Source organism: Chaetodon trifascialis, chromosome 2 (assembly GCF_039877785.1).
Source record: "Chaetodon trifascialis isolate fChaTrf1 chromosome 2, fChaTrf1.hap1, whole genome shotgun sequence".
NCBI classification, from domain to species: Eukaryota; Metazoa; Chordata; class Actinopteri; order Chaetodontiformes; family Chaetodontidae; genus Chaetodon; species Chaetodon trifascialis.
In genome coordinates this window covers 14,361,436-14,386,956 of record NC_092057.1, presented here as the reverse complement: position 1 = coordinate 14,386,956, position 25,521 = coordinate 14,361,436, and the positions used below count along the sequence as shown (strand labels likewise).

The 25,521-nt window shown below is 44.0% G+C and overlaps 2 protein-coding genes across 3 annotated transcripts; one reads left to right on the top strand and one right to left on the bottom strand.

Annotated features, from left to right (window-relative positions):
* Positions 1–93: 93 nt before the first annotated feature.
* Positions 94–10,622, bottom strand: wfs1a (Wolfram syndrome 1a (wolframin)). The gene is made up of 13 exons (XM_070987674.1): positions 10,503–10,622; positions 9,775–9,985; positions 8,356–8,949; positions 6,673–6,752; positions 5,536–5,680; positions 5,268–5,441; positions 4,902–4,979; positions 4,697–4,830; positions 4,454–4,591; positions 4,074–4,319; positions 3,332–3,610; positions 2,929–3,092; positions 94–2,790 (listed from the first exon to the last, which is right to left on the bottom strand). Exons 3-13 carry the CDS (start codon positions 8,942–8,944, stop codon positions 1,611–1,613), a joined length of 3,207 nt encoding a protein of 1,068 aa, XP_070843775.1. The 5' UTR covers positions 8,945–8,949; positions 9,775–9,985; positions 10,503–10,622; the 3' UTR covers positions 94–1,610.
* Positions 10,623–11,153: 531 nt separating this feature from the next.
* On the top strand, positions 11,154–22,691 carry crmp1 (collapsin response mediator protein 1). Of its 2 annotated transcripts, none has more exons than XM_070987700.1 (14): positions 11,154–11,761; positions 13,643–13,731; positions 13,985–14,169; positions 14,268–14,432; positions 14,969–15,030; positions 15,170–15,250; positions 16,156–16,224; positions 16,318–16,438; positions 16,582–16,738; positions 18,558–18,699; positions 18,799–18,969; positions 20,215–20,394; positions 20,968–21,133; positions 21,312–22,691. In XM_070987700.1, the coding sequence occupies exons 1-14, from the start codon at positions 11,411–11,413 to the stop codon at positions 21,401–21,403; spliced, it is 2,031 nt and encodes a 676-aa protein (XP_070843801.1). In that variant the 5' UTR covers positions 11,154–11,410; the 3' UTR covers positions 21,404–22,691. The 2 variants fall into 2 exon arrangements, with proteins under 2 accessions (XP_070843801.1, XP_070843809.1); XM_070987708.1 differs by lacking the exon at positions 11,154–11,761 and adding an exon at positions 12,405–12,617.
* Positions 22,692–25,521: the final 2,830 nt, after the last annotated feature.

Here is a 25,521-nt window from a genome sequence, read left to right as displayed (position 1 = left end):
GTACCCTTTTATGTCTTTGTGTGAATGTTGAAGGGGACGCCATTTTTACTCATCATTAGAACTACAATTCTGAATAAAAGCATCCGAAAAGGGTTCTGTTTGAAAGACAGGCACTTTAATGATCATTGCACTCTCCCATAAGCTCATAACTAAATATAGTAGGCACTCAAATTCACAGTATACAGGCTCGACATCAACGACTGTCATTCACAGGTATGTAGATGTTACTGTTTAATAGTGTTTACATACATGGCTTTCATGCACTGCAACAAAATTTCAGTTTCACTGTCCTGTGCAAACCACAAAACTCAAAGGCAAAAACATTAGCTTTGAGACTGTATTTTTCAGAAAATTGGATTTTAAAGGTTTCTAGTATATCTGAAAAATTCAAACTTGCCGAATTGGGGAGATAAATGGCTTTCACTGCAAAGTGACAAAAAGCAAAGTTAAAAACTGACATTTATTTTGTCTTAGAAATTATTCCAGCATTAAGGCAACGTAAAGGCACACTGTACTGTGAAACAACACATTTCAAATACTCCCACTACTGACTATTTCTACGGAATGAACACTGTTCAATGTTTTGTTGGTGTGTCTGTGGTCAGGGATACCACCAAGAGTAAACTCTAGGAATTAATGCACTCAGTTTGTTTGTTTCCCAGAGGAACATGTGAAGACTAGTGATGTTTACATTAAGTCATCCCTGCCAGATAATAAAATTAAATCGCTGCATTGTTTGGCATCATGTAGTATCATAAATACTACAGTAAGATCCATTATCGACTGTGACATCTTTGGCATTTTGGTGTGTGAACCTGAACCTGAGAATACAGCTGCATTCATAAACAGCCTCACTGCAAACATAAAAAACCCAAAACATGAATCAACAGCTTTCCAAATGTGTGTAGCTTGTAGCTCAAAGCACAGGAACATCTGATCATTGATTAAAAATAAGAATTAAGACCAGGCTTTTTTTTTTTTTTAAGACCACAAAGCAAGAAAATCTTGGCTAACAGATTCAGAAATACATATTCTGCTACACACCCTTTGTGATGAACACCTATAAATAAATAAATAAAAAGGTAAAAGTACATTTAAAACTGCACTAATGTATACACACATACTGTACATGCTAACATATTCCTCATACACATAAGAAATTCCTTAATACAAAAGCTTCATCATCAAAGATAAAGGTCATTCATGTTATCATATTTTATTTTTAACAAATGCTCAGTGTGCATTTAGAAGTAGTCAGCACCCAACATTTGCCTCCCTGCATATAATCTGGAACCAACTAATTATGGTTGTTTGTCTAGTTCTTTAAAGCAAATTGATCTTAATGGCATTTGGAAATCAAAGTGATGGTGTCCGTGAGTCTCCAGTTAAATCTTTAGAGGGACATGAACTGAAAAAGTAAAACATTTGTAAACTTGTGCACCAACAGGGAGTATTACATTCCTTGATGCCATCACCTAAATGAGCTGTAGATCCATGTTAGATCAAACTGTAAACAATACTATAAGTTACATAAGTAACATGATCAGACAGCATGGCTCCCTGCAGAGATTCCAGTGAGTTGTCACTTCAGCTTCACTGTCTCTCTCTTCTCAGGCAGTGATTTTTGCTGACAGGAAGGGCGAAAAGAAGAAATCAAATGCAAACTTCAGGGCTCTCATTGTGGTGCGTCTCCAGTCTCTCTCTATCTTCACCTGCCGGCCTCCGCTCAGCAGTGAAGAAACGCAGTCCAGACAGTGGATGGCTTTCAGCTCAAAGGCTGGAGCTCTGGCTCCTAAACGGCCCTCCAGCTTGGTGCTGAACTCCACCATGTTACCAGGATTCAGGTTTAGCAGAACTTGTCTGAACTCATGGCTGGCCATTAAGATTATATCCCTGGCTGGATCTTCCACATCCTGTATCATCCCTACTGTCACCTCAAAGCGGTAGCTGTCAAAGCGCTTGATATGGCAGGTTTTTTTGGCCAGAGCCTTGATCTGACACAGCTCTTCCTCTTCTTGCATTTGGAGCAGAATGGGCAGTGAAGCGGTAGTCGAGGCAGAACTTGCTGCCAGATTGGCAGCTGTTAGGTTTGCAGTGGTGGTGTTCTTTGGCTCACATTTGGGATACCTCTCTCCATAGAGGCACCGCAGCCAGTCTCCCATGAATACTGGCAACATGTTGATGACTGACCGCGCCCCATTTTCTGTCTCTGCCACACGGACATGTTTGAAACGCCCAGTCCAGGTGACTCTGTGTCCGTGCAGGTGGCTACAGAAGATCTGTGTTCGGGCCATGCCTTTAGTTTCCCAGGCAGGCGGCCCGCACGCCTGGCTGTACTGGCTCCAAGACAGGGTGGAATTGTACACCTTCTGTCCCTCTGCATGGTACACATAGACAGAGAAGAACAGGATCACCATGGAGATGCAGAGTAAAATGAGTTTGACCGGGCCACGGTGGGTCAGTGAGCGGAAGACATCCAGAATAGACATGCTGAACCGTGTCCACAGCCGCAGGGTGACAGGGATCGCACAAACGACCAGGGTCACAATCACCTTTGTCAGTTCCAGCTCGAGGAACCACTTGAAGACCTGGATGAGGAGCATGGCGGCAAGGCCAAAAGCCAGAACAGGCAGGGCAAACAGGAAGAGAAAGTAGGCCACACAGGTGCGGATTAGACCCACGGCAGAGGAGTTCTGGAGGAGCACCACCGAGAACTCACACCACATGAAGCACACGAGGTATGGAACGAGGAAGCAGTAAGTTCCCCTGAAACCACGCATCCTGGCCATGCTAGAGGTGAAAACAGACAGCAAGAAGACGATAGAAGATAAGAATTCAAAATTTATAGATTCAATAAATATGCTGGTGGCACAATCAAGTGTGTGAACTTCAACAAACACATCCTGCAGCCCAGATGCTGCTGCTCACCTGAAGAACAGATAGAACAGGTAAACATACAACAGGCAGGGGAGACTGAGCTTCAGCACCACTGACTCCCCTAGTGGCAGTGTGGCAAAGGTGCGTCCCAGCAAACGAAGCAATATCTTGTTCTCTGGCAGGAACTGGGTCAGACAACACAGAGATGATGCTACCTGGATTTAAAAAAAGAAAAAATAGCACATCGGCCTACATCAGCGGTTTCCAAACCAGAAGCCCACAATTTTTATCAACTAACAATGAAAGGGAAGCAACTAATAAAAAAGGATATGTAAGACTGTAGTTACAATGGTAAATGTACTGCATGATTTGCAGTGAATAAGCTACAACATGCCAAACTTTGATTCTGATCATTTAATCACATGTTTAGTCCCAGCATTGTGTGCCCCCTGACCTCTATGACCATTGCTCGCCGTGCATACGTCGCAGCTGTGGGGCTGAGGCTCTTGTAGCTGACGGCCGTGAAGAAGATGGCCACCGTGGAGAGCTCGGAACAGGGGATCCAGCCCTTGTCGGCTACAGGGAAGGAGAAAATGACGAAGAACACCGAGAGGATAAAATAGAGGTATGGTTCTAGGTTGTTCCAGCCAAAGTTGGTCTCTGCCTGCTCCACATCCAGGCCAGGTTCAAAACGTGTCAGCAGAGATGTCAGGGCTCTGAAGTTCTCCCAAGTCTGTAAAAAAAAAAAAGGGACAGAAAGATGTGAGGTTGAAGGAGGAAAGGCATTGCTTGCCAATATTGAGACATCAGTACAATAACCATTAATTTACAAGATAAGCATCTACTGCTTTGAAATGATTATATGATTCAAATACGGTGGCTGACAAGGGCAAACGCGCCGCAAACGGCAAAATGCTGCAAACACTGGAATGATGCAAACCTAGAATACACAAACACATAAAACAAATGCAACAGAAAAACGCTGCAAGAGAAAAATGCTGCAGAAACAGAAACCAAGCAGCATTTTGCTGTTTGCGGCACGTTTGCCCTTGTCGGCCACCAGAGATTCCCACTGGCATGACACATGGAACACATTTCAACATGTTCATCTGCTTCAGCCAAGTGAAAACCATGCAGCAGCATAGTTTTTGTATTGAAAAGCAATGGAGATTTTCAGTAACGCTGACCACACTCACCTTGCTGCTCTGGAAAACACGCAGCGTGCAGATGATCATGGAGACGAAGGAGAGGTAGAAGACGAGCAAAGGGATGACAAAAGCAAACAAGTCAACGGTCAGGTTGCTGATGATGAAGAAGAAAATGAGCGCGTTGACGTGCTGCGTGGGGATGATTGTGCTCAGCCACTGGACTCCGGCCCGCGAGGCCCAGTCCACCAGGTGCTCTTTCATCTCAATAACAGAATGCAGTGGGTACTGCAGCATCTGAGGTGAGGAGAGACCGACATGAAGAGAGACTGGAGAAACTAACATGCAGCAAAACCAGGAAAGACAACGAAGAACTTATCTAGGATATACAGAAAAACAGAATATGGTAGTAATAGTTATGATTCAGGTACCATTAAGCGTGATTTCATGTCCATGGCTGTTTTAATAGCGCCAGTTTGCTGAGAGTCCAGCATCATACCACTTCGGCCAAAACTCCAAGAACTTCTGTGGGCCTTCTTGTATCCTGACGGGACCAGCTCAGCCTTGTGCTTCAACACAAATGCAGACTAGTCTGAATAGTTAGAATTAAAAAATAAGATAACATCTGTGTCTTTATGATGACAGATTATTTCTCTTTTTGTTTAGTCTTTTACCTTTCCAACACCGTCATGAGGCGCAAGGCTTTCAGTCTTGGCTGTGGCCTGGCTTTGGGGTGCAGAGGGGACGATACCTTGCGCATACTTTTTAGTTATCTCAACAAAGTCATCCAGGTCCACCAGCTGTGTGGCTGAAAGCAAACAAAGCAGGCAGTTACACAAGAGGACGCATCATATTCTCTGTCCCTGTCTGGATACTTACACTCATTGCTGACCATGCTCTCCAACACTTTCTGCGTCTGGCCTGAAGTTGGGCCAGGAAGCCTGCTCGCAGTGCCACCTATTGGTGAGGAATGAGCACAACACTGTGAGTGAGTTACAAACATTTCCCCAGAGGCCTGCTTGTAATGTGATATTCTTCACCATGACAGCTGCAAATACTGAAATCACAAAGGGGGAATATATGATATATTTAACAGCAATGGCAGCTATCATGTAACTACATGCCACAGCATCCTGTGCACTCTGCAGTACACTGGGCAAGATTGTTGTCACAATTCAGAAAAGTACTTGACATAGTATTGATGGTGCCTCTATCCATGTGTGTGTGTGTGTGTGCGCACCCTACCCTGCACTGCATTGACCTGGCTGACATTTCCCAGCATCTCAGCCACAGCCACCTTCTTCTTCCTCTCTGGGTTGAGTTTCCAGTACATCATCATGGCTGCTTTGCGCACCGCCAGCTCAAACTTACTCTCTGTCGACAACTTGCGCACGTCAAGCTCATTCTCTGGAGTGATTCCTGGTCGAGGATGGCAGACAAAAGAACAGATGAGGAACTACAATCACAAATGCACACACACGGACACGCATGCATTGAATTCTGTCAAGTGAACCTTTTTTCTGGATCCAGCAGCGCTGCAGCAGTCTCGCTGCGCGTTTTCTTCCTTGTTTAGCTGCTTTAATCAGCCAGTTAACAGCCAGACAATTATTTAGCTCTGTGTCTTTCTCTTCTGCAAGCATCAAGTAGTGCTGAGCCAGCTGAAATACAGAAGAGGGGGAAATGAATTATGGGGACTATTTCTTTGGTACAAAGTCATAGTCGTGGTGAAGTTCATGGAAGCAACTGATGCCAGGTGACTACACAACCCATAATCCCCTGTCCCTGTGGCCATTAGTGTCTCCATCATGGCTAATTACCAGGGGTAGCAGAGGCCGCAGTGGCATATCAAGTGGCTGTTTTCTAATCTTAACTTTCATTTCATAACTCCTCTCTCACAGTTATCATCAAATGTGTCTATTTGTAGGGGGATGACATGTATCTTCATTTGTGGCTCAGCATTAATATATTCCTGTCTGTGTCTGTTAGATACATAGAGTCTCATAAACCTGCTTTGCTAGCATACATTTTAAATTCAGTGTTGTTAAATCATCTGAATAGTACTATTAATACTGTAAGTAAAAGCAGCCACATTCATAGAGAATAAACACTGATTCCCTGTGTCTGACATATACGAGACATCAGTGGAGGGTCTGACCCATCCCTGACTGTATGTATATCCGACCACTGTACAGCTGAGGTCACATGCTTTGACATGTCCACTTACATGGAACCCCTGTGGTTATTTAGCTGCTTTGTATGTACAAATACATGACATATAGCATGTGAAAGTTCAGGTCATATAAGCAGCCACTTAGGAATGTACCCTTTCAGAGCTGGAGAGTCTTAAATGCAAAGTCTGGGCTTCTTCCACCTCAAACACCTCTTTTTTTAACATTTGACCTTGCAGGTAGAGAAGAAGGAGTAAAGGAAATGTGAATGTTTCATTATTATTTGTAGAAATTCAGTGCAGTGCTGTAATCGTGTTCATAATGATTTGCATGTGTGACAATATCTTGGCGTATCATATTGAAAGCCAGGGATCATCTTCCCAGAGGCCAAAAATAGACACCAGCTCACAACCAGACAGAGTCAACCAGCAGGACTGAAAACAATGCCAAGTGCCGGTCTGCGTGCATGTGCTTTCACTCACCCGGGTCTGAGCTCTGGCATCACCGGATTCGGCCTTCTCTTTCATCTGCTCCACAGACAAATCCTCCTCTGGTTCTTCATCTGGAGGAGGAGGAGGAGGAGGAAGAGGAGAAGCCTTAATACATACACATATCCATCTCGATCATTCAAAAACAGCTCTCTGAATCGTTGGATTGCATAATACCGTTGCATAGTGGTTGAACTTTGCAGTGTGACTGTGCTGATTTTTACACACACTGAGTTCACAGCCAGCAATAAACAAATCCCATCTGACATATATCATGTAACATGAGAATAACAAGAAGTCAGAGGTGAAGTAGATGTGAGAGAGTGTGCATTTTAAACACGCCTGTGTATCTGTCTGTCTATGCAGATATCCTGTGACAAGACGACACAGCTCCATCAACACCATGCACAGCTCCTACATCACACCAATACTTGATTGCATAAACTTTCATTAATGTTACTGTCTTCCCAGTGTCCTTCAAGCAAAGGAGTTCAGCTTCTTTGCCTGTAGCCATATTGCAAATGTCAAATCTCTTATACACAGACAAAACCTCTTACTGGTGCAACGACTTTGTTTCACTTGTAGCAGCTCTAAAATACAAATAATTAGATTGGTTATTAATAATATCAGTTTCTCTGAAGAATTTATGAAAAATAATCTTATGGGTATTTCAGTAATTGTAAAATGTAAATTCAGGGTTCAAAAACTTGTGACAAAAGAGCATGGAGCAACAGAGCTTAAGCATGTTCAGCAACAAGCGACCCATGCTCTACATCGTAAGGGACAGCAGTGCTTTGAGCTAAAAGCTAATGTCGGCATGCTAACATGCTCACAAAGACACTGCTAACATGCTGCTCAGCAGATATAATGCTTACCATCTTAGTTAAGCATGTTAGCATACTAACATTTTCAAGACTGATAGGAATTAGTTGCCATTAGTTTTACATAAATTTCAAACCAAAGTGCTACACAAATTAACATTTTGACCTGATGGCAGCGCTAAATGAAACATCAGGGAATCACCATAGTGTTTAGGATTAACCCTCTGGGGACCATGAACGTCAAAATTTCAGGGCAGTCATCACATAGTTGAGATTTTTCAGTCTGGACCGACTGACCATCATGTCAACATTGCAATTTCTAGAGCAATGCTGCTGGCCTGACTAAAATAGTTCACTAAGGTATATGTGTTGCATGTATGGCAAAGGGGAAGGCAAGTTGCTGCAAAACTATTTGTCTGCATGTTTGCTACTCATAACCTGTCAGTCATACAGTAAAGTAGCTTTGGTAATATATGCTCTTGTTCTCTGTGGAAGTTTTTGAGCAATAGTGGTCTAAGAACTACGCATTCAAATGTTGAATTTAATTGAACCATTGGATACAAAGAATACCTTTATCTTATTTAACTGTATGTCATTATTAATCAAATAATTCATTCTTATTGTTAACTTCTATTTTTGTATGACACAAAACAGGCTTATAGAAAAAAGTTATCTTGAGTAATACTCCAGTCGGGGTAAGAGACATGTTTATCCAAGGCCAGGGTTGTTCTGCTACACGGAGAGACATTCCAAAACATAGTACAAGGCTTAACACCTCAACACAGCTATGGGTCTGTGGTCGGAGTGTTCAGCTCTCTGTAATTTAATCACAGACTCAAAATAAAGACATTCTTACCCTCATCTTCATCATTGGCATCCTCTTCAGCTTTTCTAAGTCTTTCCTGTATTATCACCCGCTTGGCCATGGAGGCGAAGGTGCGTTTCATGTGGGTGGTGGACGAGGCTGCAGGAGCCATAGTGGAAGCAGCAGTGGAGGAAGAAGAAGGAGAACCCGTTGCAGTGCTACAGAGTGGGCCATCTGATACAGAGGAGGCAGGAGAGATCTTGGAAAAGGATGCAATTTTGGGGATTGAAGAGGTGGAGCAGCCAGGAAAAGTAACAGGTGTTTTGGTTGGAGCTGGAGGGGAAGGTTTAGTGGTAACAGTTTTAGGTGTGGGTTTAGAAGACACATCAGAAGACTTTGAAGAAGATGGTTTAGACGTGGCCTGAGCAGATGGGGGAGAGGAATAGGATAATTTCCTGGGCTCTGTAGTGTTTTCTGTGGAGGATGGAGATTTGGCAGAGTGAGAGGGAGCATCAGAGAGGTTACTGGAGACGAGGGAAGGTGGAATCTGTGTGGGGGAGGGAAGAGAGGCTTCATCCAGGACAGGGCATGACCCCTGGGTGTTGACAGCAGTTTGGGTTGATGGGAAGCTCTTCTCCATATTACCTGGAATAAAAAAGGGTCTAAGTAATCTATCATGTAACTAATGTCAAACATGTACTGTAGCAAAATAATCAGTCATTTTGTGGTTCATCAGCGAAGACACAGCTGAGCTGTGGACTGTCAAACTCTCTGACAGAGAAATTGGAGGACCCTTTCCTCTGGATATTTTACACTTAAAATACGACACCTACTCTTTGAAAGGAGAACAAGTTTGACAGGGAAACATGCATCAGTGAAAGCCCTGCTCTAGTTAATGCGAGTCAGCATTGTGAATCAAGACAAGGGTATTTAAAAGAATATCTGTTGTGATTAGAATGTAATTAAACAAAACAAAGTAGCAAATAAAAGCAGAAATGCTCTGCTGACATAATATCGGTGGCAGAATGTAACTGAGTACATTCAGCCAGGTATGGCAATTGAGTACAAGTTTGAGGTACTTGAGTATTTAAATTTTCTGCTACTTATACAACACTCAGAGTGGAGACAGTTTGCATAAGCAATACTTTTACTTTTGATACTTTAAGTAAGATTTTGACTGCAGGACTTTTATTTGCTCTCGTGTGTTTTCATACTTTAACTTGAGAAAAAGATCTCAGTACTTCTTCTCCCACTGCTTAATATTTCAATGTGGAAGGGGGGCCATTAAATCAGTTTTTACATTGGAGTAACTTTAATCATTAAGCGTAATCGCCTCCAATTTGAACTGGCTGGAATTTGCTTCGCCCTGCATATGCAGACGCTGAATGCTGAGCTTCATATCAGGTCAACTCTCAACACTAAACCTGCGCCAAGTCAACACTCAGTAAAATCAAAATGAAGAAGTCTTACTTGATGGCTAAATAAGCCGATTTCTCCGGGGTGAGAAAACAAATGGTCCTCCTGAATTTAAAAGTTGAGCCTGTTGTCCATTCTGAGCTCCGCGCGCTCCGCCCAGCTCCGCGAAACCAGAGACGCGCTCCGTCTGTGCTTCAACTCTCGTGTGTCTGCTCCACAACAACACCGCAACTTCACGGCCTGCCCTCTTGAAATAGACTCGCCCCTAACAGGGAGAAATACATGTCAATCAAATGGGCAATTTATCCGATTGGTTATTAGCTTACTCAGCTTTCTCATGTCCATCGCTACGGTCTCCTTTTTGGATTCAAAAATAACCTCAAATGATATAATAAACGCTTTTAAATAGCGGGTGGTGGGTGTCCAATAAAGCTGCATGTGTCGTTATTTCAACCAAATGGTGGCACCATTTAAGCAGATTATTGGGTTCCAGGTCAAAAGCTGCAGCATGTGGGCCTGCTCTTAATCGAGTCTGACTCTCTCCCATATGGCACCAATCCGCAACAGCACCGACCAGCGCCATGTGGGGGAAGGCAATAATAAGGACGTGAACATGAACTTCAGCTGCTCGCTCTTAAGAAACGATAAGATACTAAGAGTTAATGAGATTAGTTCATGCTTAATGAATCATCAATTGACCAGCTGACGCTTTCTTCATACATTTCATTCAGTCAATATAAAGCTGTTTTTGTAATGTGTGCACCCTTATCATGAAGTCTTACCTACTAATATATTTCATGCGCTATATCGCCTGCAGGCCTTCCAGGTACGTAGCTGCGTGTATTCTGTGTTCATACATACGCACTGAGCGGCAAGAAACTCACGTGCATTGTAATGCATTCCAATAGGCCCCATGTGTCGGCGCTGTTTCCTGATTGGTGTATTGTTCCTCTGGGAGCTGTCCACCTGCGCGAGTTCTGAAAAGACAACTCTCTCTCTTTCTCGCCCTTTCCCAGTGTCCCCATGGGCCAGGAGAAGGACGTGTCTGTTGCGGCCCGGAACACACTTCAGCTCTCGCTGTCGGTTCACGTCAGCCAACATCCCATGAGCAGGCAGGTCACTAGCTTCAGCCCAGAGGAGATAAAAGCACCCCCGCTGCAGCCAGGAGCCTCACCTGCAGGTTGCGCTCATTCGCGTCATGTGTCTTGCAGTGGCCCGACCCCCATATGACAACAGAGCTAACTCTGAGGTCACCATTTAACAACCTGTCTATGCCTCCAGATGTGGGTTAAAAGATGACACATGCTGGTTTAATCCGTTGATGGTGCGACCCGCTCACGCACAGGCCCCACCCGCATCAAAAAGAAGGGTGGGGGGGATGGTCGAGAGACTCGCTCTGCTTTTTTTTTGCGCGTATGTATGAACGTCTGGTCACTATCTAGGCTCTTCAAACTAGTTCACACTGACACCCCTCCTATTAAAACTAGAGCACTGCATCACCTCACTTGTTTATGTGTGTGTGCTCGCCTGGAGAGCAGCATTCTCCGGCAGCCCGGAGAGAGCATCTTTTCACGGTTCACGGAGCGCGCTTGAGAGGCGGGGCTGTCTGTGACCCGGTTAGACGTAAAACAAGCCAGGCTCCTGTCTCCATCGTTTCAGATTTGGGGGGCAGTCTCCCGTAGAAGCCGCAATGTCCGACTGCAGAAGGCAGTGGAACCGAGAAGATGAGCTGCCGGTCTACCTGGCGGGACCGATCAGCACCGGTCCGAACCAGAGGAAAAGCTTCGGGATGTTCAGCTCCGTGGAGGGGGCGTTCGAAAGCAAGACCATAGACTTCGATAACTACGCGGTGGGGAGGAAAGGGAGCCGCACCCCGAGAAGCGGGAGCCGGGAGAGGCTCCTGGACACAGGTGACCCCATCAGGAAGACGACCAGCGAGGCCCGGGAAGGGTCACTCACCAACTCTCCCGGGGAGACAGACGACGGACGCCCCGGTGTTGAGATCAGATATTCATCCGGGAAGGAGAGCCCAGACGGGAAGGTACTGACCATTTTACTCCTTGGCTTTTTCTTTCTCTCTCTGTCTGTCTTTTTGGTTGAGATTCTGATGTCTGTGTCAGGCTTCCTGATTTATAAAAAAAAATAAAGAAATAAAAATGTACACATAAAGTGCAGTAACAAAATATAGACTACAGCTGGTGGAAAACAATTGGCCTAGTTAGAGAAAGAACAAAGACTGAATGCATGAATAGCTACTGTGCATCATTTGTTTTTAGTAGGCAAAAGGTGTTGTGATGGCCAGACGTGTCGCCTTATTTATTTCCTTCAGGAGTTTTTGATTCAGAGATAAATGCCTCAGTCTGCATAAATGATGAACTTTCGTGCTGCATTGCAGTTTGGCCATTTTGGCTTGCGTCTCGGCGCAGCTCGAACAAAATTCTCCAAAAATATGCAAATGCGAAAAAGCCCGTCGACACAATGACGCTCGACTTCGCCTGTGGCGCTGAACTGGACAGCGACAGTCAATTGTTTTCGTGCTCTTATGTGAGCTGTTTGTGTGAGCGCGCGGGGAAAGTGGGGTGCTTCGTCGTTCTCGTGGCCGTGACGTTGGCAGACACGCGCTTTCCGCACGCGCGCGCACGCACAGGATCGTCACCTGTCTTTTACAGTGCGCGCTCCACGCATCCTTACGCAGCCGTACGGCGGCGGATTCATCGCTCTCCCTCTCACACTCAAGGAAACACTAATATCTGGGGGAGACAAAGGGGCACAGAGCGCAGCGCAGGGCGCCGGAGTCATTGCAGCCCGCTTCTGAGTTGACCTCCCGGGGGCAGAGCGACGGAGAGAGCATGTCTGGGACCAGCTACCAGGGGAAGAACAGCATCCCCCATCTCACGGTAGGTGACCCGGCCTGGTCAGCGGCGTTGGCCGGAGAAGCTCTCCGCTGGTATGCAAATCCCTGCCGCCAGTGGCGGCAGAGAAGGGATTAAATTCTTATTGGGGCGGCAACGAGCAGAAGGCCCCTCTACGGTTTCTTCTGGATGTAACAGCAAACCCAAGACGAACAGGTGACAGTTGTCAGTGTCTGTGTGTCAAATCGAGCGCCTATTATTCTCACGCTGCTTGGACAGTGTTGTGTAATCTCGCCGCCTGTCAGAGGGATTAACTCGGTTGGCGTGACGGTCGACCCTGGACTCGCACGTCAAACAATGACTTGCATGAAAAAAACAAAACAAAACACAAAGGTGTGAGACTGGATTTGTGCAAATATGCATCTTTTTTCAGCTAAAGCATGCACTCTGCAGAAAGTCTCCTCAGTCATTCCAGAGTAAAAGTGAAAACTAAATGAATCCAAAGGCAGTTTTCAGTAGAATGAACATAAGGAAGCATTCAGTTTCACTGTGGAGACAGAAAATAACGCACCAGCCTGTGTTCATATTTTTCCTTTTGTGAGCAACCTCACTGACTAAAGATGCTGAGGATTCAGCAAGGCTGTCATCTGAACCATGGGCGATCACTGGTTACCATGGAGACATAACATCTTCCTAATGCTGTTGCCAGGCAACCTCCATGGTGGTAGAGGGTGTGGATGCACGGTCGTCTGCTTGTACTTGTTCAACACCTTGCAGTATCTAATTGTGTTTATAATCTCATTATACATATAATTAATGCAAATGAAAGAGGAAGGCAAACAGCAGTAATATTAGCGGATGTGAGGCCCCACCCATGCACAGCACTTGGGTGGTTCTGCATTTCTTCTCCACCCTCATCCGCTGCACTGTTTCATAATGTTGTTTTAAAGTCCCAGATTACATAACTGATTGTGCAATGTATCAAAATGTCAGGCATGAATTCAACCCCTCTTGTACCCCTCTCGCTCTCCCTCCCTCCCACCCCCCCCCTCTGTACTTCTCCCCTGCAGAGTGAAAGGCTGTTGATCAAAGGAGGGCGTGTGGTCAATGATGACCAGTCTCTCTATGCTGATGTCTACATTGAAGATGGCCTCATCAAGTGTGTATACAAGGGGACAATTATGTCAAATAACAGCAGAGGCATAAAAATATAGATTTGTTTAGCAGTATTCTCAATAGTTTGCAGCTGATGATGATTTAACTTTCTCAATTCCTTTATTCTCTCTTCCATCTCCTCATCCACACCCATATTTTTCCTGCGTTGTTTCCTGTCGTCTCTACACCTTATCATTCCTTCTGTCTCTCTCTCTTTCACCCACCCATTTGTCTCACATGCATTTGACCCTTGGCAGGCAGGTGGGCGAAAATCTGGTTGTACCCGGGGGCGTCAAGGTGATCGAGGCTAATGGCCGCATGGTGATACCAGGGGGGATAGATGTCAACACCTGCCTGATGAAGCCTTACCTTGGCACCTCGCCTGCTGATGATTTCTTCCAGGGCACCAAGGCTGCACTTGCAGGGGGCACCACCATGATCAGTGAGTGTGGATGCCACAGTACATGCTGTAATGACATATTCATTGAAAATATGGGTTGCACTAGTTCCATCTTAACCTTAACCCTTCCCACCTTTCAGTTGACCATGTGACCCCCCAGCCTGGAGACAGTCTGTTGGAGGCATTCGAGTGCTGGCAGGAGGCTGCAGATAAGAAGGCATGTTGCGATTACTCCCTGCATGTGGACATCCCCCAGTGGAATGAGACTATCAAAGATGAGTTGGAGCTGCTGGTGCAAGAGAAAGGTACGTCACCTTCTAGTGATTCCCTAACATTTCAGAGCTGTGGTCATTGCTGTAGTTTCAATCCATGTTCATCCCTACTTTAGACCCATTTCACAAAAACAATAGGGACAGATTTAGAAAGAATTTGGCCCAACGTTGAATCCTCTTATAGTGAAGTCACAGTGGAAATCCATTGTTCTCATTACGGTGCTGTCATGGTGGCAGTGTATGAATTTTGCTTGTAATCTTTCCTAAGTAAAAAATGACTTTTCTTTTGGGGAAGCTCAAGCATAATGCAAAAATGGAGCCAAGGCCTGTGTGACTAATTTTCTTTCAGAAATGAAGTTGTAGTTCTTGGCTCAGATGCTCGACATAAAAATGCTCTGCAGACGAGGTTGTAGATCAGTTTCTGTATTTTGCATCTTGAAGTTTGCCCTTCATCTTGATTTTATTTAGTGCATTTTATGATAGATTATTTTGGCTATGCTCACACAGTTTGTCTTTGCAATCCTTGCTGCAGAGTTCATGAATACATGCATCATTTACACTGTTGTCAGGTATCAACTCCTTCCAAGTGTACATGGCGTATAAGGGTGTCTACCAGATGTCAGACTCTGAGGTATGTTTCATTGTCACTAACTGCACTAATCATTAACACGACATAAACACACTAATTACTAATTTCTTCATGTGAATCCGTGACTCTTTCTTTTCATTATTAATGTGTTTTTTGCTCTTTGGACTCATCCCTCCCTCAGCTGTATGAGGCTTTCTCCTTCCTGAAGCAGCTGGGTGCTGTGGTGTTAGTTCATGCTGAGAACGGAGACCTGATTGCACAGGTAAGCACAGCATAATCTATTTTTGTCTCACAGTGGCAGCTGGCACCCCCTACCTCTTGTAACGCCATCACAACCTCTCAGTGTCTTTACTCTGCCTGCACACGCAGCCGTTGACTGTGGTGAAACTACGGACAGCATGTCATGGCTGAACTTAATCACAACCAATCTTTTACCTTAATAGTCCTCTGCAACCTCCACTGCAGTTGAGAGATAGGCTTGTTACGTAACTCCTCAGCTCTCATAGAGACAAAGAGAGAGAGGATTAATGCTGCTGCTGGGTATGACAGCTTTATTACGGGCCACCATTGCTGTTGACCATTATTACACTAATGATGATGATGTAACTGTGATTAAGATGGTGAGGGTGAAGGTGCTGATAATACTGATCAAAAGTGGTGGTCGTGGTCGTGGAGGTGATGGTCCTCATTAAGGCTACAATTATGGCAAAAACCAATCTGAAGATAAATGAGGAGAGAATGATAATGAGAGTGCTGATGAATGACAGTGACATACTTGTTAACCTAACTGTAATAGATTAAGGAGATGGGTGATGACATACCTTCAGAAGCGGCAACACCACTGATAACAAACAATGAAACAAAAAAATAAAAAAGAAGTCAATGAAAACAGCAAGGGGGTGGGGGTCTGGTCTTCATCCAAATTTTGCTGTTCTCCAGACAGCGCTGTCACAAGCACAACAACAGGGCGTTTTAGGATTACAATGCTCGCTTTGTTTTCTTTGATAGCATGACAGACCATGAGATTTTCATTTTACAGCCATGAGATACCAGCAAAGGCACTAAAATGTGAATCCTGTGGGTAAAACATGATTTGACAAGTATTGTGTGTGATGTTGCCAGTTCTTGAAGCAGGTATGATTGTAACTCATTTCATTTGTGTGTTAGGAACAGAGAAAAATCCTCGGAATGGGAATCACTGGACCTGAAGGCCATCCTCTGAGTCGTCCTGAAGAGGTGATATCACTTTGCATAGACTCCATTATCAATCATTCATCCATCCATCCATCCATGGGTTTTAATGTCTTTTTTTACTTCCTGTCAATGCAGCTGGAGGCTGAGGCGGTGTTCCGTGCCATCACGCTTGGCAACCGTGTGAACTGCCCTGTCTACATCACCAAGGTGATGAGCAAGAGTGCAGCCGACACCATCACCCAGGCCCGTAGGAAAGGTCAGCCTCTCTTTCTTTTCACTCCATTTCTTTTCCTGTGCAGGTTCTCAATCATTTCATGTCTCGGATACTTTCTGAACGACTCTTCTAATGTTTGTCTTGTCACATCCTGACCTTCACTGTCTCACTATCTTCCCATCCAGGTTCTGTAGTTTTTGGGGAACCAATTACAGCAAGCCTGGCCACTGATGGTTCTCACTATTGGAGCAAAAACTGGGCCAAAGCAGCTGCTTATGTGACCTCTCCACCGTTGAGTCCTGACCCCACGACCCCAGACCACCTCCACACGCTTCTGGCCTGGTAAGTCTCAAAGTTGTAGTCTCAAAGATTTCAGTCCTGGTTGATTTGACAACACCTGTAGTTACTGGTGGTAGCAGCAACGATGGAGGGTATGAACCTGAGGCATATAAAAAACAGGAGCCAGGATATCGGGTAAGAAGACTGAAGCATGAGTAAAAATACTAAGACAGGAACGGGACCTCAGTTGTTACCATGTAGATTCATGGACGATTGGACAGACACTGGATTCAGAGCTGGTGCTTAAATACTGTGGCAGCAGGTGGGTCTTGAGGCAGGGCTAGCAGAGTGAGCAGAACAGCAATGACCAGGATGTAAACTAAGTAAATGCACTGAAGTCTCCTATAATGCAAGACTGTGATGATAACGGTCTGAGAAGCCTGAAAAATATGTAGACTACAGTTTATTTCATGAACACTGGGAAAAAGGAAACTTTTCTAATTAATGCAGAGTGAGGGCAGACAAAGTGCTTAATTTAGCAGTAACCTCTGCTGAAAGTGAAATGCAAATCAGCTTGATGACACCAAAGGAGGCACCAAGGATCCAACTCTCACTGTTTGCCCTTTGGCATTAGTTTGGTATTCATGCCACAAACAAGCGTGAGTGTAATGCACAATGTCAGACCTCAGAAAGAAAGAAAACCTGATGGAGAGGAGATGAAGGTATATGCATGAGGAGAAGAAGGGACTTAATCATGGATAAAAGACTGAGTAGTCATTTCCAAGCCAGTTTAGCTGTTTGAATGTGTGAAACACATTAATAATAGTACGTTAAGATGTAGTTCATGAGTATCATAGAGAGGGATGAAGTGCCCCTGACCAAACCCACCTCAGTTCAAACCCACACAGCTTCTCACACACACACACACACACACACACACACACACACACACACACACACACACACACACAATGCACAGAACATGCTGCTGTACAGTTTTTGACTGTCCCCGATTCCATAAATAGCACAGGAACGAGAATCCTTCATCATCTGTTGCCTTGGCTACCAACTGCCTTCCTCCTCCTCCTCCTCCTCCTCCTCCTCCTCATCCCTCCTCCACCCTTCGTCTACAACTCCAGCTTCTCAGGGCGGGTCCGTGCTGTCACACGGGCGGTGTGATACTGCTGTTGTGTTTGAGCTTCTGCTGAAGTGACGGGGTGTATTTTTAGGCTCTTTTTCAGACACGTGAACAAAAGAACAACTCTTTTCCTCACTTTTCAGTGAGGCCCATTATTTCCATAATGAGCACTCTCATGACACTGGAGCAATGATCCCACAGCTCACTATCATGAAGTAATCACTTTAACACATGAATAAAAGGCCTGAGAGGAGACATTATGTTAATGATAGGTCTTCATCATGCCAGATTCATCCTCTTGTGTATTCAGGGGTAACCTGAGTATCACTGATCACTTCTCGATAATGCAGTGGATCTTTGTGATGTGATCTAGTTAAGGCTTTAGGGACTGGCATTGCAGTTGCGTTGCACCATTCTGACTGGTTTAGCTGCCTGGTTTTTCTGCCCCCCAGCTGCTACATGACTTGTGCTTTAACTCACATGCTCAATGAGGACACCTGGTGGCTCATAGTAGGAGTGTCTGTCTTTGTGTTTATCATCTGTGTTTGAACGCCAACATTGTCGTCAGCTAATTTTTGCCGCCACATGTCCTTTAACTGATCCTCTCAGCGCAGAGATCGAGCCGCATGTATTCAAAAGTTCAAGCAATTTCAAAACTTTAAAGGGAAAAATGTAACGTTTGACATGTTGATCATTGAAGTATTAATAGTATGCCAATCATTTCATATGATTTTGTTGATACAGTGGGGATCTCCAGGTGGTAGGTAGCGCTCATTGCGCGTACAGCACTTCCCAGAAAGCAATTGGTAAAGATGACTTCACCCTGATCCCAGAGGGAACCAACGGCGTGGAGGAGAGAATGGGTTTTGTCTGGGACAAGGCTGTGGTGAGCAATGAGGACGTGTGTGTGTGTCCTTTATGTGGCTGTGAGTGTAAGTTTACTCAAGCACTCTAAGCATCCACTTCTCTTCGCTTCTTCTTTTAGGCCATGGGGAAGATGGACGAAAACCAGTTTGTCGCAGTCACATCTACCAACGCTGCTAAAATCTTCAACCTGTACCCACGCAAAGGCCGGATAGCGGTGGGCTCCGACGCTGACATCGTCATCTGGGACCCTGACAGCGTCAAAACCATCAGTGCCAAACTCCAGCAGTCGGTGAGAGCAAAAGAAAACATGGGAGAGGCAATGAAAAAAGAAAAGGGAGGATAAATAAATTGTTGAATTGAATACAAAGAGTCACAAGGTAATGGTCTGACAGCTAAACTGAATTCAAACACTGCATCAGTTTAGGGAGCAGAAGCACATGAAAGGGCAGGAAGCTGGAGAAATGCTGTGGGGGAGAGGGTTTCATAAGGGCGATGGTAGACTGTGAAATAGGATAAAAACCAAGCGAAAGCTCACAGGAGGTGAAGAGGAACCTCAAATGTACTTTTAAGTTGGAATATGATACTAAGTCAAGCCAGGCGTGACTGTGAGTGGTATGATGCCATATTGAGTTGATGTGGTAGTATCAGAATAATACAATACATGTGTTACATTACATACAAAAGCACTGGTTATTGAGGTTGTATAGTATGTTTAAAGAAAGCTGAAATTCTAGAGAGACAGATGAATAACATTTCATTTATGGTGCTGACAGCTTTATTCCATTTCCAGCTAAAATATTGACATTACCTCAAGAGAAAGTCGTTCCAGTGAAGGCTTTTCATGGTGTGGACTGTGGTTTTATCTGAACATTGTTGTTTTAATCCTTTGATTGCCAATTCACCCCCTTTATATTGGGGTGGCATCAGAAGTCTCAGTGAAGAATATTTCAAATCCTAAAGGAATTAAATCATAGCTATCTGCAGATTTCCCAAGAGGTACGTGAGAAAATATCCCGGCTTTTTTGTAATTCAAGTGATTCAACCTTTTAGATTTCAAGACACAGAGATGAATTTAAATTCAGCAGGACGGCCTCAGAGGTGAAGATTTGCCTCGAGCAATGTGACACAATACAGTGAAAGATATTAGACAGTGGGTAATGTATTCTGTCTGCTCTGCCACTCTCAAAGACCCTAATCCAGACTGGTGCCGGCTTTAGGTTATAATCCCCCTTCACCCCTCACCCATTCTGTGCTGCCATCTTTCTACCCATCCCCCTGTATTCACACTGTCGAGCCTCCTAAATGCCCTGAGCCTCTCACTTATTCATCCCCCATCCTCTCAACTGCTGCATTTTACTGCATGTATTAAGCCCTCTGATACAATGCATGCTGAAATAGCACAGTGGGACCAGACAGTGTAGGGTATCAGTGTTTGAAATGGTTGTGGGGAATGGAAGAGCTCTCCCTTGTCAACCTGCTTTAATTCCCTTTTTCCACATTCTTTGTCTTGTATGTGTTATCTCCCTGCACACAGGCTTCAGAATACAACATCTTTGAGGGCCTGGAGTGCCGCGGGGGTCCAGCGCTGGTGTTGAGTCAAGGTCAGGTGGTTTACGAGGATGGCAAGCTGCAGGTTCAGCAGGGCACCGGCCGATTTATTCCTCGCAAGCACTTCCCAGACCATGCTTACCAGCGTGTTAAATTCAGGAACCAGGTACAGTGCACAGATGATTTTGAAGACATTTCTGCAATCCGACATTTAAAAATATTTTCCATTTAAAGATTACTCAAGGCGTCAGCATCCAGTGATGGTTGTATTAGTCATTATAAAGCCGTCATTTATGCCTTATTCTGGGAGTTAGGATTATGAAGGGTTAAGGCTGAGTTACTAAGATCATAACTCATGTACAATAACTTCCTTACTTACTATCAATAAGCAGCAATTAAGAGGGACAACTTTGAGTTAATGGCCAAGTAGTTGTAGAGTCATGCAGAAATAGGCATTAATAGCTGCTTCATAATGACCAATGAAGAGCCAAAGTGCTACTTATATGAATGCTGATAAGCAACTAGTAAATGGTGAATATGTGTAGCTTAATACAAGGTGTTACCAAAACAACATCAGACTTTGCCTGGCATAACCAACACTGAAAATAAATAAACTAGATAAAATATAACGGTTTTACTGTGCCATAATCGCCCGTATGTGTTATGGTGAGTGGGGGGTTTCAGAGCATTGGCTAATAGCTTAGCTTTGTGTCTGTGTCTCTCTGTGTTTTCTGTCCAGGTGAAAGGCAGACAGGGTGTAACTCGCGGCATGTATGACGGCCCTGTATATGATGTGGTCGTAACCCCCAAATATATTACTCCTGCTCCGTCAGCCAAAACTTCACCCACCTCTCACCAACCGCCACCAATACGCAATCTTCACCAGTCCAACTTCAGCCTGTCAGGTAACAGAAATGACATATTTTATCTAAGTTTCAAAATCCAGTGATTCCTTCAGTGTGTTAAATGGAACATAAATTCATTGCACTGCATTTTATGCATGCTGAAGAGGTTCTGAATTAAATAGATTTCTAATATTTTATTAAATAAAATGAATATTTTAATTTTGTCTCCATTTCCCAGGGGCACAGATTGATGACAACGTCCCTCGTCGGTCTGGCCACCGCATTGTAGCACCCCCCGGTGGTCGCTCCAACATCACCAGCCTTGGTTGAACGTTGTGCACTGAGCGTGGTTGTTGTGGGCTTTCACCTCTTGAGTGTGTGTGAGTGTGTGAGTATGACTGAGAGTGTGAGCACAGTGGCATGAATGAATACCTTTGTATTTTTTGGTACAATGGTGACACGCTCTTTTTTGACCATTATTATTTTCATCAGCTTGCCTTGAGTCACAGAGAAGAAGCACATTAACACTTCCAATCAAAGGGTGTGATTTACAATCAACCAAGTCATTCAAAAATTTGAGAATCTCACAGACTCACGATCGGGGCACTCACACACACACACACACACACACACACACACACACACACACACACACACACACACACACACACACACACACACACACACACACAGATCCGGTGTTGGACCCCCTCCAAGCACCCAAATGTGACCCCAGTGTTATGTCATAATGTTGTTATCTCCTTTCCCGTGAGCATGACTTCCTCCTTATTCTTCCTCACATCCCACGTCTTACTGTGTGAGTCTGCTCAGACATGGTGCTCCTTTCCACCCATCTGGTGGACGGCTGAAGAAATAACAGATTTCTCCTGCATCTGTTTGTCAACATCCTGGCAATATTTGTTTCAGTGTGGCTCAAGTGGATCAGTTCTACATATTGCATGGACACGTCTTTAGATGTTGCACTTCTTGTGGTTTACTGTTACAATGGAGGAACATTTAAAATTGTACACAAGGCACATTTGTATTCAACAGTACAAACATATTCTTATACTGGTAAATGTTTGCTTTGAACACATAATGACATTCACTGTGGATACAGCCAGCTGTTACTGGGTTCAAAACACATTCATTCATTTTAACATGACTGTGAACCTCAGTGCAAGCAATGCAACTTCCTCTCCACTGTCAGATATTATATGCAAATGTGTCAATACTCTCATATAAAGTGTGAAAGTAGATGAAACAAATACAAAACAGCCGTGAACTGCAAAATTTTTAGGTTGTTGTAACTCCATAATAGAGTTCCACAGTAAATACTTTAAAATGTGTGTGATGTGTCTGCCAATCACTAATGCCAGAGATAGTTCTTTGTTGTGATGACATGCTCAACTCACTGCTGTACAAGGGCTTCAGCTCCCCCCACCGCTCTTTAAAACATCACTGAGAATCTTTTGAAACTGTTTTTATTTCATTTGATTGATTCTGGATGTTTTTCTTGGTACATTTAGTGTTTCTATGCTGCTCTGTTTCGTTGCTGTCGTCTGGTGTCTCCAATGGAACCACTAATGATCAATAAAGACTTGACTGTTGTCAAAAATGATGGTAAAACAAATATTCCTGAGAGTTTAACACCAATGTAACATGACTGTGACTATAACTGCGATCCAGACACTTCAGGTCCTTTCTCATGCTCATGTTTGCTGAATTTTCTGAATTCTGGCACAAAAACTGTACAGGTTGGATTGCAATGGCTTTAGTGAAGACAATATGAGTTGAAAAAAACAACAAAACAAACAAGACCATGCCAAAGGGAACTTTGATGCCCCCATCCAGGTGAGACGCGATCCTGTGATGGTTGCATAAAACAGAATTTCAGTTCCAATGAATTCCATGCCAATAAAATAACTGTCGTATTAATTTTGTGGCATTAGATTTTCAGTGTCAGAGACGAGGCAAACATGCTGAAATAAATGCGTGGTAAACAGGGAGTCTGCAACACGTGTGAGGGGGAGAGACAGTGAATAACATAAAGCTGAAATCTGTAACCTGTTCAGTGCATCTCTGCGAGTATGGGAAAGGTCAGCAGAGGCCGTTCTGATATTCAAAGCCCACCTCTAAATGCACTTAAAGGGGTGATATAAGGTTTCACTGAAGTGGTAAATGAGGGAAGTGTTTTACTCGTACAGAAGAGGAAATGTGTTTCTTGTATAATGTGATGTTATGGCTGTTATTTAGTTCAGGTGCAGCACACACGTCAGTGTTTACTGTCATTATGTAACACTAGGTGTCATGTATTATGAGACGTTTAGATCAGAACTGTAAGCTGTGACTGTGAGTAGTGGAGTCTCTAGGGGGCATTAATGGCATGAAACTTTCAGTCTTGTTATACACCGAACTGTAGTTGCCAGCTAGTTATCAGTTTAAACATGCTTTCACTTTCAATGTGTCGCAGCACTTTATATAATTAATTCTACCACATCTGTAGTATATCTACACCCATCTGTTGTCCCAGAGGGATGTTTCCTTTTATTGGAGTCCTTGACAAAAACAGCTAATTTACTTCACTTAATTTTCACGATTCATCTGGCGGCGATTGGCATCACTTGTTCGAAAGTGTTTTCTCAGAGGAAAACTCTTTAGAAGACGAGTTTGTTCAAGATCAGTGTCTTTTTTTTTTATCTGGCTGCTGCATAAATATTATGATAAATAGCACATCAGAACGTACTCTCCATAAACTGCAACACATTTGAAGGTTTATTTGCTTTAGCTTTCTGCTATTCTCTACCTTACCCCGTATGTACAATGTTCAAGAGCAGCCAGGAAAATCTTGTATATTATTATGACGATACTGACAGTGTGCATGATTAAATGTGGAATTTCTAGCTCACCTTTAATGCCTGATACATTATACACGTTTTCCGTTTTCAACCATTATCCTGAGATGCAGTGCGGGCTCATGCCTTAAAAACAATGGAGCAACTTTCCCATAAAATTTAAACATCACAAAGATTTTCAGTACACTGTATCTGAAATACAAAAGAATTTGAAATTATGTCCTGTGCAGCAGGTAGGGGTGTTTTGTAAACATGTTCTCACGCATTGCAAAGTAGTAATAGCACTCGGTTTGACATTCCTGCAGTTTTGTGATCTTCCCAGCGAAATCTCTTTGAATCTGCTATCTTTAGACCCTTTTTTTATTTATATCAGACACACTTTCTGGTACAGATGAACTGATTCCAGACATCACCTTCACACAGTCCAACAGAGACCTGCCTGTTCCCTCTGCCATCTGCTCTGGGAGCAAACCAAAGGGATGTAATATTGAGGTTGTGAGACTGAAATTATGCAAGTTTTGTATTTTCTACAGCAGGTCTTGAAATCACAGAAACAGAAAAGAACGGAAAACAGTTTCCGTGCGTGTTTAGGGTATACAGAAGTCTGAACAGGTGCCGTAACAATGCAGAGACTTCCTGTCCCTTGAAAGGAGCAGGCTGCTGTTTGGCAATAACAGAGGGCCCGACTGCATCCAGGCAAATTACTGAGCCAGCTGTGCCATTCTTCTACCACTAATGGTCCCTTGGGTCCCCACTGTGCATATTTGAGCTGCATCCAGCTACTACGCAATAAACAAAAATGCTATATTTCTATGATGAATGCAGCTACATTGTGAATAACATCCAATCAAAAACAAATAAAGTAGTAATTTCTAATGTATATTGACAAAATATATGTTAAGCACATAAGTAAGTAATTTCAAGGAATTATAGAAGACTCATCTTTCACAGATTTATTGTTCATTGTAGGGAAAAAGATGCCAAGGGCTGAGTGAAAAGCTGGACTCCAAATGCAGGACACAGATTCAGATGGAAATACTTTAAAAATTCATTGCAACAAAAGGTAAATTGTTCACTGGGGAGATGATCGGAGCAGAGCCAGGAAGGAGCGGCCAGGCAGGTGAGTTGAGTCAGCAGGACAGGTGGTGGACGGGAGCTGGGCAGACTTGGCAGTCAGACACAAGAGGGAGATGATCCTGAGACACGAGGAGAGCACAGTGTTAGTCACGAGGAAGAGCAATTCAAAGGACGTGCAAAGAACAAAACACTTGGAGCTCCAAATGGCCGAGACGCATTACCAGGCTGATGAGTGCAATAATCTGGCTACAACTGGTGAGGTGAACTGGGAATTTATCCTGTGGCAGGTGATTAGTGGATTGGCTGCAGCTGTGATGGCTGATTGGCACACGATCAGATGCAGGTGAGTCGTGATAGAGGAAGAATCACCCAGTCCAGACAAACACACACACACACACACACACACACACACACACACACACACACACACACACACACACACACACACACACAAACACACAGGGACAACAACAAGGAGAGGACACAAAGGAAATGGGAAAAACACAGAGACACAAG